This window comes from Notolabrus celidotus, chromosome 23, assembly GCF_009762535.1.
Source record: "Notolabrus celidotus isolate fNotCel1 chromosome 23, fNotCel1.pri, whole genome shotgun sequence".
NCBI classification, from domain to species: Eukaryota; Metazoa; Chordata; class Actinopteri; order Labriformes; family Labridae; genus Notolabrus; species Notolabrus celidotus.
Window position 1 is genome coordinate 5,068,346 of NC_048294.1, and position 13,784 is coordinate 5,082,129.

The 13,784-nt window shown below is 39.9% G+C and overlaps 1 protein-coding gene across 1 annotated transcript in view; it reads left to right on the forward strand.

The window, feature by feature from the left end:
- The window catches only part of htr2cl1 (5-hydroxytryptamine (serotonin) receptor 2C, G protein-coupled-like 1), a 110,305-nt gene that overhangs the window by 79,294 nt on the left and 17,227 nt on the right, over positions 1-13,784 (forward strand). Inside the window, exon 5 of the mRNA XM_034676063.1 lies at positions 12,149-12,349. Coding sequence (XP_034531954.1) covers positions 12,149-12,349 — 201 coding nt within the window. The remainder of the gene's footprint in view (positions 1-12,148; positions 12,350-13,784) is intronic.

Genomic DNA, 13,784 nt, shown 5'->3' on the forward strand with positions numbered 1-13,784 from the left:
CGCTTTTAGCAAGTACATTTGACTTTCTTTAATTGTAAATAGCGAAATGGTGATTAGATATAATTGATGTGAGTCTGAGCTTCACAATAAGAAGTTCACACACGTACACACACACTAACACACACACACACACACACACACACACACACACACACACACACACACACACACACACACACACAGGCTTGCTATTCCTAATGGTCCAGAACAAAAACAAATATGAGACTAAACGGTCTTTGGGCAGGAATGATCGCCCTAATGATCTTGATCAAATTATGTTGTTTAATACATCTTCACAAATGTCCCAATGTCAGCTGACCTGAGCCAGATTCACCTGAGCCAACACACACACACACACACACACACACACACACACACACACACACACACACACACATTTCAGGCTTATTAACCTGACCCCAATGTGTGTTGTTAGCATGTTAATGTTTAGAAATGTTGACGCAGATTTAGCTAGAGTGTGAGAAAGTAAAGGACAGAATGAATACAAGCCTTTAGCATAATTATACGGCAGCCATTTTTCAGAAATATGAAGCAGCATCGAGTTTTTACTGTTAGCTAACATAATCAACAGCTTATGCTAACTTCTGGGCTAGCATTACCGTTTGATAGAACGATATGACGTGATGGGAATTGCGCAAATTACTAGCTTATTTCACTATTAGCTGCTTCAGGATTAACAGGCAGGACATGCTAACAAGTAAACTTGCTGAAAGGTTAGATATTGGGAAAGAGGTGAGTTCCTGGCTAATATTACAAATAGAAAGAAGTTGAGGGCTTCTTTTATTCTTAAATAATACCAAATTTTATTTTTAGAAAGAAAATGATTCAATGCTAATGCTAGCAGGGAAATTAACTAAATGCAAACAAAGTAATTAAACTTGGAATGTGTACTGTTAGCTAACATTACGAAGGGATGATAATCAGATTGGGAACGTTGGACACTTTAGTTGGGTTGGCAGAACTAATGAGATCGTCTGGTCCAGGGAAGAGGTCTTAACTGGGTCACCAGCTGCTCAGACCCTCAAGCTTGTAGCAGAAAGCCCAATTCTATCACCACTAGTGGCTCGCTGGCTAACTGGCTTACCTAGCTAGCTTAGAGTAACACAGTCCATCACTCTTTTATCTTCCGTCCGTCCGTCCTTCCTTCCTTCCATCCATCCATCCATCTGTCACTCTTTTATCTTCCATCCATCCATCGTCCATCCATCCATCCATCCATCATCACTCTTTTATCTTCCATCCATCCATCCATCCATCCCTCTTTTATCTTCCATCCATCCATCACTCTTTTATCTTCCATCCATCCATCACTCTTTTATCTTCCATCCATCCATCCATCCATCCATCCTTCCATGCATCCATCCATCCATCCATCCATCTATCCATCCATCATCACTCTTTTATCTTCCATCCATCCATCACTCTTTTATCTTCCATCCATCCATCACTCTTTTATCTTCCATCCATCCGTCCATCCATCCGTCCATCCGTCCATCCATCACTCTTTTATCTTCCATCCATCACTCTTTTATCTTCCATCCATCCATCCGTCCGTCCGTCCATCCATCACTCTTTTATCCTCCATCCATCCATCCATCCATCACTCTTTTATCTTCCATCCATCCATCCATCCATCCATCCATCCATCCATCCATCCATCCATCTGTCCATCCATCTCTCTTTTATCTTCCATCCATCACTCTTTTATCTTCCATCCATCCATCAATCACTCTTTTATCTTCCTTCCATCCATCCATCCGTCCATCCATCCATCCATCCATCCATCCATCCATCCATTCGTCCATCCTTCCATGCATCCATGCATCCATCCATCCATCCATCCATCCATCCATCCATCACTCTTTTATCTTCCATCCATCCATCCATCCATCCATCCATCCATCCATCCATCCATCAATCACTCTTTTATCTTCCATCCATCCATCCATCACTCTTTTATCTTCCATCCATCCATCCATCCATCACTCTTTTATCTTCCATCCTTCCATCCATCAGTCAATCCATCCATTCATCCATCCATTGCAACCACCATCAGCATCATTTTCAAGATCATTTTAAGATATGTCAAGTTTCAAGGTGTTTCTTAATATCTGTATAACTCCCCATTCCATTGAGTTGAAACCATATACTTATATTTAACAGTGACTTACTTGCAATTTCAAGTTTCCGCCATCTTCATTGAACTGCCTTGCAAAGAATCATGGGATATGTTGGGCTGCAAAGGATGCACCTCTTGCAATAGTGCCTTTCGAAGGATGCTGATCCTGAAATGAGACATAGCTCATTAAAACATCATATTTCTGGTAAAAAGAACGACCTTAAACTTGCATAGTTGTCTTTTAGACCCTTTAGAAAGCCAACAGTACGACATGAATCAACTTTAACTCCTATAAAATTGTGAATAAAGAGCCGAGCTGCGTTTTCTTCTCATAACACTTCTTCTTTGCAGACAAAGGAACAGAAGAAATTGCTACTGTAATGACAGCGTGTCTGGAAATTGGGGCTTTTCAACATTCATTTTTCTTTTTTAATATTCATCTGACGTCCTTATTGAAAGTGCGATCTTAGCACCAAAGGGAGACGAATAAGGTAGCGTTTCAAATTAATGTAATTTAGATTCAAGCGGCTTGTTTCCGTTCTTGGCTCCTATTTTAGTGATAAAACATAATGGTGATGATAAAACACTGATAATATATGGAGCGAGGAGAAAAAGTAGGTGTGTGACATAAACCTAAAAACTGCATAACAGAATACGCCTCACCTTTATATCTTTCTACAAATGAAAAGTAAACATATAAACAAAACATATCTGTGAATGTTTGACACACAGGGATTAGTCGATGTGTGAGATATGATCAGAAGAGAAAGAGTAAGGAAAGGAGATGGTAGAGGAGCAGCAAAGAGGGAGATGAGATCTGATAGACTCAATTAGAAACCACACACACACACACACATACACACACACACGCACAAAGCCCTGGAGTATAGGACCTTCAAGGCCAACTCAATCAAAGTTATCGCTGAAGGCTATCTCTCTGCATGGGGCTCAAATTGGAAACACACAGTCGCTGGCAAGATACACTTACAGGAACACACACACCTTCACACACACACACACACACACACACACACAGAGATATATCTGACGCAGGATTAATTTGAGATGTGTCATCTTTGCTTTAATGAATCGGAAAGCTTGATGCAAACAGAGAGGGAGTGTAATATGAGAGACAGGGAGTAACAGAGAGAGAGAGAGAAAGGATTCCATGTTGCGGTAAATTGAACATGGCTGTGTTCTCTGAGGGAGGTAGATTCAACCAAGACTTAAAGCTACAGTAAGGAGTTTTTTCACTGGTCTTGAAACAAACTGAAATTAACATTGACGCCTCTTTATGACCTTCAAAAGCAAATAAGACCAAAAGCAACAACATTGACGTCACTGTATTGGAGTTTTTAATGTCTGTAAACACTGCAAGGGGGGAAGGTGTCAGACCAGTTGATTGACAGCACTGCAGATATTCACCTAACGATCAGACTTGCAGAGTCAGACCCTTGTTTTACTTCATGACTTAATACACATTTTCACTGCAAAGCTTTTATTCTGTTATTTTATCTGAACTTCAATTTTATTGGTCAGTTTTATACGTATGTATGATTTTAAGTGTATTTTATTGCTTCATTTTTTGCTTTGCATTTCTACTGAAGCACAGTAATGAAAAGTGCTATATAAAAAAAACATTATTATTATTATTATTGTTATAATTATTGTTATTATTTTTATTAGTAGTAGTAGTAAATTATTTGTATTTTAATTAGATATTATTACTATTTTATTTTTGTTATTATTACCATTATTATTATTTGAGTTATTATTATTATTGTTGATTATTAATTATTATAAGTAGTATTACTATAATTATTATTATTCATGTTTTTCTTGTAATTATTATTATTTTTTATTATTTGTGTTATTATTATTTCTCATGATAATTGTTCATTATTAATTATTATTAGTTTTATTAGTATTATTTTTATTATTATCATTACTATTTTTTCAGAAAATACCAACACACATTTACTGGAGAAGTTTAGAGCTATAAGATATATCACTTTGTCCACAGGGGGCGCCAAAATGAGCACAAACAAAAAGTTCCTTACTGTAGCTTTAATGTATATTTTTTAAATCTTTTAAAGCTTTGGCTGCTGAGGACTTGAATCTATCACTGTCTTTACCAGAGAATGCAACACACCCCAGAGCCAGCTGAGTAACACCTTGTTGCTGTGTGTGTGTGTGTGTGTGTGTGTGTGTGTGTGTGTGTGTGTGTGTGTGTGTGTGTGTGTGTGTCATCAGGAGTGTGTGTCATCAGTGCCCCCAATGAGTGTTTGACCTCTGAGAAGTTATGCAAGCCACTTCCCACACACACACGCACACACACAAACACACATAAACAAGCGTGTGATTCACTCCACATGCATCACGAACGTGCTGCAAATGACAAATGAAATCAAAAAGTGTGCGTGTGTGTGTGTGTGTGTTTGTGTGTGTATTTGTGTGTGTATTTGGCTGCAGGTCTTGAAATCTGTGAAGAAAGGACTTCATAGAAATAGCTTCAGGCGCAGAGAGACACAGAGACACTTTGTAGAGAACAGCTTCTGTCGAAAGCTGACACAGCTGGAAACAAAGCAGAAGAGCACCTTCAGTCACGTTTCACTTTCATTTTAATATTCTCTCTGACATGAAAACCTTTGGGGAAAATAAATCTCTCAGAAACCAAAGGAGGGATCTTAATTTCTTTGACATTATGAGCTTTGAGTCGTCTTTAAAGTAACTGATGTAACAGTCACCTACAATTTTTAAACACCAACATGAGCATGCCACATTTTCCTTCAGATTTTGAGGTTATTCCGATTTCTTCAGCAGCCATAAGCTTGAATATTCTCATTTCCCCGTGTACCTGTCTTGCTAGAAGCTAAAACAGCCCCAGCCCATCATTTAAGCCCACTAAGCAGCCAGCTAGCCAATTAAGCAAATTAATTTACCCCAGTTTAAGCAAAGGTTAACCCATTAATTTGATTAGTCTCTCAGTGTAAACGCTCCCCGCTGAGTCCTTCTCATGCAGCTGCTGTGTGTGTTCGTCCCTGGTGACACACTGCCCCAGTGCTGAGATGGAGGAGACAGATTTCCTCACCCGTGACCCAAACTTATTCTCTCCCCCTTGCAGAGCAGCGAGCCAAAACAATGACTCAAAAACCAGCTCTACAGGGTATCACACTGTCACTGGGTGTGACCTTTGACCTGTCTGTGGAGAGGGACAGAAACGAAGAGGGATTTCACCCCGGGAGGATCAACAGAGCATCACCCAAATAAAATGGACTTCTTCTGTTTCCAGCTGGGAGTTAAATGAGCGTGTTACTTACAGCTGATAAACTGTCACAGTAACTGTAACGCTTATTTAAGCCTCTGAAGATTTCTAATCTTTAAGATTCCAGCTGTTTCTATCCTTGGCAAAAATTAAATCATGTTATATAAATCTTTGTTTCCCTTTTACATCATTGAAATAGTCTCTGTGAGGCTTTTCTCAATCAATAGGTTTAATTATCTTGTGACATTTCACATATTTAGCAGGCCTAGACCACACTCAATGTTCTATTTTTTACAGAAACCTACAAATAAGTAGTTAAATGCGTTGACTAGTGTTGTAGTACTCGAGACCGGTCTTGGTTTCGACTCGGAATCGAAAGCATTTTTACTCGGCCTTGTCTCGGTCTCGGACTGGGCGGACTCCGTATTTTATATCAAGACCGGTTGAGACCACCACTGATGCACTCTGTGTCCCTGTCATTACTGTGATAAGAGAGGAAGCCCCCCTCCTTTCTCAATTCATTCATTTTTTCTTCACCTGTTACGGCAGCAACTTTCGCGGTGCTACAGTGAGTGACGCCCCCTGCACTCATTTCATTTCATTTATTTATTGAGTTGGGACAATGCACATTAATCAACATTAATGCACTGAGCATCAATGTAAATGCGCCGGACTTAGCACAGATGCTAAATTTCATCCGTAGTCCCAAGGCAGGAACCTACACAACACAGACCCAGTAAGACTTTAAAACCTCACAGCTACAAATCATACGAAAGACAATTGCAACAAAACACAGGCAGACAAAACCAAGACTAACAAAACACAGGCAGACAATATCAAGACTAACAAAACACAGGCAGACAATATCAAGACTAACAAAACACAGGCAGACAATATCAAGACTAACAAAACACAGGCAGACAATATCAAGACTAACAAAACACAGGCAGACAAAATCAAGACTAACAAAACACAGGCAGACAAAATCAAGACTAACAAAACACAGGCAGACAAAACCAAGACTAACAAAACACAGGCAGACAATATCAAGACTAACAAAACACAGGCAGACAATATCAAGACTAACAAAACACAGGCAGACAATATCAAGACTAACAAAACACAGGCAGACAAAATCAAGACTAACAAAACACAGGCAGACAATATCAAGACTAACAAAACACAGGCAGACAAAATCAAGACTAACAAAACACAGGCAGACAATATCAAGACTAACAAAACACAGGCAGACAATATCAAGACTAACAAAACACAGGCAGACAATATCAAGACTAACAAAACACAGGCAGACAATATCAAGACTAACAAAACACAGGTAGACAATATCAAGACTAACAATATCAAGACTAACAAAACACAGGCAGACAATATCAAGACTAACAAAACACAGGCAGACAATATCAAGACTAACAAAACACAGGCAGACAATATCAAGACTAACAAAACACAGGCAGACAATATCAAGACTAACAATATCAAGACTAACAAAACACAGGCAGACAATATCAAGACTAACAAAACACAGGCAGACAATATCAAGACTAACAATATCAAGACTAACAAAACACAGGCAGACAATATCAAGACTAACAAAACACAGGCAGACAATATCAAGACTAACAAAACACAGGCACACAATATCAAGACTAACAAAACACAGGCAGACAATATCAAGACTAACAAAACACAGGCAGACAATATCAAGACTAACAAAACACAGGCAGACAATATCAAGACTAACAATATCAAGACTAACAAAACACAGGCAGACAATATCAAGACTAACAAAACACAGGCAGACAATATCAAGACTAACAAAACACAGGCACACAATATCAAGACTAACAAAACACAGGCAGACAATATCAAGACTAACAAAACACAGGCAGACAAAATCAACACAACAACATGGTTAAAAAGTTAAAAAGATCAATGAACAAAAAGCCCCAGGAACAGGCATCAGATTAAGAAACAGTATTTAGGTATGGGTACATGGGTCTGATTTGTCTTTAACCAATGTTTGAGGGTTTTTTTAAAAGAGTGACTCGTGCATTAATGAATTGAGAGAGACGACAGGAGGAGAGTTTGTGTATGCTAGTGACCAGAGATGTCTGCTAAATTGTTTATTAAGCAATAAATACACATTTAATTTACCACAGTCAACACCTATAACCCATCAGATAAAACCAATACAAATATTAGAAAACAGAAAATGCACATAACTAATGAGAAAAAAAAGGCTTGACAAAACGACTCTATTAGAAACTTGGTTAACAGCCATGAAATTACAAACCCTGAAGACTTACCTAAGACAGAGGGTGCTTACAACTCCCTCGGCAACTACGTTTATAGCCCAGGAAATGACAACCTAGATGGCGCATCCACGACAGGGTATTAGCGACTCCAGGAGACACTAGGTTATCAGCATTAGTAAAGACAACCTTGACGACTTACTCTCGAAAAGATGTGAACAACTCAATGAGAAACTAGGCTAACAGCACTGGTCATGTCAACCAAGTCAACTCAACTATGACATGGGTTATTAACGACTCTATTGAAAACATGGTTAACAGCCATAATATCAAACCATGAGGACCTACCGAAGACAGAGGGTGATTACAACTCCATCAGCAATTACCATTATAGCCTAGGAAAAGACATCTCATATGACCCACTCACAACAGAGGGTGTTAACAACTCCTTGAGAAAACGGGTTAACAGCACTGGTAATGACAACCCTGACAACTACCCTATGTGAGTGTGTGTTCACAACTCCATCAGAAATAAGGTTTATAGCCCTGGTAATGGCAACTTAGATGAGTCCATGAGAAGGCAGTTTAAGAGCCCTGGTTATGTCAACCCGGTCAACTCAATTACGACATGGGTTATTAACGACTCTATTAGAAACTTGGTTAACAGCCATGAAATTACAAACCCTGGTGACTTACCTATGACAGTGAGTGTTCACAACTCCATAAGAAAGTGCATTTATAGTGGTAGTGGTAATGGCAACGGCATCTGCCATTACCAGATGAGTCAACCATGACAGAGGGTATTAACGACTCCAAGAGATCAGCATTGGTAATGACAACCTTGACAACTTACTCTCGATGGGATGTGAACGACTCAATGAGTAACTAGGTTAACAGCACCGGTCAAGTCAACCCAATTACGACATGGGTTGTTAACGACTCTATTGGAAACATGGTTAACAGCCATAATAACAAACCCTGAAGACTTACCGAAGACATAGGATGTTTACAACTCTGTAAAAGAGTACATTTATAGCCTTAGTGATGACAACTCAGAGGACTCATTCATGACAGAGGTTGTTAACGACTCCAGAAGACACCAGGTTATCAGAAATGGTAATGACAACCTAGACAACTTATTCTCGACAGGATGTGAACGACTCAATGAGAAACTAGGTTAACAGCACTGGTCATGTCAACCCAATTACGACAGGGGTTATTAACGACTCTATTGGTAACATGGTTAACAGCCATGAAATTACAAACCCTGATAACTTACCTACAGAGGCAGCTTACGACACCATCAGCAACTACATATATAGCCCAGGTAATGACAACCCAGATGACTCACATACCGCAGTGGGTGTTAACGACTCCTTGAGAAAATGGGTTAACAGCACTTGTAATGACAACCCTGACAACTTACCTATGACAGAGAGTGTGTACAAGTCTATCAGAAATAAGGTTTATAGCAGTTGTATGATAACTTAGATGAGTCAACCATGACAGATGGTGTTAACGACTCCATGAGAAGGCAGGTTAAGAGCACTGGTCATATCAACCCAGTCAACTCAATTATGACAGGGGTTATTAACGACTCTATTAGAAACTTGGTTAACAGCCATGAAATTACAAACCCTGGTGACTTACCTATGACAGTGAGTGTTCACAACTCCATAAGAAAGTACATTTATAGCGGTAGTGGTAATGGCAACTTAGATGAGTCAACCATCACAGAGGGTATTAACGACTCCAAGAGACACCAGGTTATCAGAATTGGTAATGACAACCTTGACAAGTTACTCTCGATGGGATGTGAACGACTCAATGAGAAACTAGGTTAACAGCACCGGTCATGTCAACCCAATTACGACATGGGTTATTAACGACTCTATTAGAAACATGGTTATCAGGCATGACATTACAAACCCTGATGACTTACCTAAGACAGAGGGTTCTTACAGCCTCAATAGGTTTTACTCAAACAAGAAACATAAATACGAGTACAAGGCTGTTTTTGAGAAGCTCCCATAAGCACAACTCTCTAATGTGAGCAATAAAGTGAACCCAAGAATTTCATAAGAGTGCAAACTTCCCAAAGTATAGAGCTCCTTGGTTGATGCTTAAAGTTATTTACACAATGTGTCTCATATTTACACCTTTTATGGATTGTAAACCACATATAATGACTCATTCCCCCTGTGTGGGTTTAACTTTGTAGCACTTAGTCTGTCAAAATCAATCTTCATACTCATCTTTAATCAACGTTGTTATTATTCTTTTGTTGAATCCTTTTTTATTATCTTGTCAGCTTTTTAATCTACAAACCAGCGGGAGTCTTCAAACCTCCACTCAGACAAAACAAGCTTCAACCGCTGACTTCACACAGAGTCTCAGACACCGTGCAGCTTTATTCTCTCATTATCCATACATAAATATGCATTGTGTTGATCCACTGCACACAAACACTCACCGCTCTGCTGGCAACATTTGCATGTAAACTCATTATCTAATCTCAGCCTTTAATCTCCGACTAAAGAAATGTCCACACATGTAATTATCTAAATCATAACAATCAGGGTATTACCTTTGAACCTTGTAAACGCTATAATCAAACTGAGGCATTAACCTGATTCCTCGCGGGATCTGGGTATTGTAGTGCATGTAAAGTGTGATGTGCTTTGTGCTTTGATGTTCTCTGATTAATTAATTCAGGTCAACCTCTGCATGCTGCATCGTAAGCCGTCAGACTCCTCTGAGCCTCATGACATTCAGTCAGACAGACCTTCAGAACAGACATGTTTACATCACTGCTTTCAAAGGAAACTGTGCGTAAACAACTGCAGAAATGAAACTGGGGCCAAATCATGTCTTTTATGAACCGCACGCTTTGAAGTGAATAAGACATGAAGGCGTCTTTTTTACACCCAGCATAAGGCGGCACAAAGTGATGCAGAGTGGCGCAAAGGGGCGAAGCGGCACAGCAGATGGTGCAGCGCAGATGTTTGTGGAATCTTCTGACCCATGCAGTTTCCTAATCATCCTGGCATCAAAGTCACCTGTCTGTCATCCTCGAAAGTTTTAAACTCAGGTGCAGTCAGTCAAAAGGCGGGTGCATTGTTATCGTTCATTAAGGAGCGCAGCAGGTGGCGCAGCACAGATGTTTTTGAAATGTTCTGATTGATGCAGATTTCATCACCTGCATGGCGTTGAAGATTAACTGACCTGTCTGCAAGCCTAAGGAAGTTTTAGACTGAGGTGCAGTCAGTCACAGGACTGGTGCATTGCAATCTTTGGTAAAGCAGTGCAGCAGATGGCGCAGCGCAGATGTTTTAGAAATGTTCTGATTAATGCAGTTTTCATCATCACGACAAGGGGTCTAAGTTGCAGATTCACTCACCTGTTTATACATGTATGGTAGTTTTAGAAGGTTGTGTGGTGAGTGACAGGCTGGTGCATTGCTATTTTGGGCAGAGTGTCAAATACACGTTGCATTACAGATGTTTTTGCAATTTTCCTACCAATGCAATTTTTGTCATCACACCTGGCAACAGTAGCTAGAAGTAGAAGAAGTAGTAGTAGAATTAGTAGTAATAGTAGTAATAGCAGTATTAGTGGTATTAGTAATAGTAGTAGCTGTAGTAGTAGAAGTAGCTGTAGTAATAGTAGTGGTAGTAGTTGAAGAAGTAGTAGTAGTAGTAGTAGTGGTAGTTATAGAAGTAGAAGTAGTTATAATAGTAATAGTAGTGGTAGTAGTGGAAGTAGTAGTAATAGAAGTAGTTGTAGTTATAATAGTAATAGTAGTGGTTGTAGTTCTAGTAGTAGTAGTAGTTATAGGAGTAATAGAAGTAATAGTAAAAGTAGTAGTGGTAGTAGAAGTAGTAGTAGAGTAGTAGTGGTAGTAGAAGTAGTAGTAGAGTAGTAGTGGTAGTAGAAGTAGTAGTAGTAATAGTAGTGGTAGTGTTGGAAGTTGTATTAATAGAAGTAGTTGTAGTAGTAATAGTAGTGGTACTGGTAGTACTAATAGTAGTAGTATTAGTAATAGTAGGGGTGGTAGTTGTAGTGGTAGTTATAGGAGTAGTGGTAGTAGAAGTAGTAGTTATAGTAGTAGTAGTAGTAGTAGTAGTGATAGTAGTGGTAGTAGTTGTTGTAGTACTAGAAGTAGTATTAGTGGTAGCAATAGTAGTATTAGTAGTATTAGTGGTAGCAGTAGTAGTATTAGTAGTATTAGTGGTAGTAGTAGTAGTAGTAGTAGTAATAATAGTAGAAAATGCATTGTGGTCACAGCAACAGCAGCGGTGCATTTTTATCTTGAGACAGCAGAAAGGAATTGCGCTATAAACTGAACCACCTGCTCAAAGATTTTAAAAACACAGAGTAAAGGGGCGTAGACAATGAGTCACTTAAAAGCTTACATACGATATCTTCAACAACATAACATCGCTCTCATTTCTTCCTCTTTTACTCCAGACTATGCCTGGCCTCTCCCCAGCGCTCTGTGTCCCATCTGGATCTACCTGGACGTGTTGTTCTCCACCGCCTCCATCATGCACCTGTGCGCCATCTCTCTGGACCGATACGTCGCCATCCGCAACCCCATCGAGCACAGCCGCTTCAACTCCAGAACCAAAGCCATGATGAAGATCGCCGCCGTCTGGACCATATCCATAGGTCAGATATTTAAGACTTTCAGAGGTTTGATCAGCTTGTTGTGAGTGTGTGTGTTTGTGTGTGTGTGGGGGGGAGTTTGTTTGTGTGTGTTGGATTCGACTGACTGAACAAACTTTTCCTCCCTCTGTCTGTCAGCCTGACCTCCGGCTTCTGCTGATGTTGTTTTGTGCCCTTTAAGACCCAGGAGGGCCCCTTTAGTCTTACAAAGCACACATCAACACACACACACACACATCAACACACTCACACAGATTGCCTCGGTGTATCATTAGCCTAACATCCTCTGACCTTACAGTAAATGCAGCGCTGTGCTAAGTCATTACTTTGGCTCATAAACTCCCTCAGGAAACACAAGATTGTTCCAGAGTGCAATGTCCCAGTCCAAATTGTTCTTCTAGTAGAAATGTGCGTCCTGTATTACGGGTCATTTTAATCTCACTTACATCAGAGAACAGAAATTAACCTTCATCATTTCTCATTTTCACTAATACGTTCCCGCCTCCCATCGTGACCTGGGATGGTTTTAAGGGGATGAAATCAACGAGCTGGATCACGGCTTTCTTTTAGATTCACCTGGCTGCTCCAAAAAGAGGAAAACAGCAGATGGATGTGATTATTTATTCTCTGTGTGTTATGCATGTTAAAAAACGTCAATTACTCTCTCTGATTTGAAGCAAACATCACGCATGGCAGACATTTTTATTACCCCGCTAACATCTGGGAAGCAAACCTTTGTGAAACTTGCCCTGAAGCGAGGTTGTGTGTAACTTTTTCAAAGACATAACATGATCAGTCTTTCATAAAATAGAATAAAAAGTTGAATGAATGGGCCACAAAACAAACTTTTGCTCCGTCTGCTTGTCATTGTAAGATAAGATAAGATAAGATACTCCTTTATTCGTCCCACAACGGGGAAATTCATGGAGTTACAGCAGCAAACAAGAAGGTGTACAGAACAAGAATTTCAACAAGAATATATATAGAAAATAAATGTTCATCAGAGACGACAGCTTGGCCATAATTCTCCTGTCAGCCACCACCTCCACAGGGTCCAGGACTGAGCTGGCCTTCTTCACCAGTGTGTTCATTCTTGCTCTCCTGTATCCTGTCCGCCCACAGCAGGTGAAATCCTTCCAATGTGGGGTTCGTGCCCGGTGTTAGCTCTGTTAGCATGATGCTACTCTGCCAGTATTCCCTCTGGTGCTGGATTAGCTCGTCCACCTTATCGTAGATAGATCTTACAGTCCCCATAACGGTGGGTGGAAGGACAGGTCCATGTTGTCTTTTTTAGCTTGCACCTCAGTACCAGCACATCGTCCTTGCCTCCTTCTCCTCAGCTCACAGGGAACATCAGACCTAGCATCGTTTAGCATTGACATGCTACGGGCTGCTAACAGCTAACCTCTTAGGTAAACAATGTTACCATGGATACACG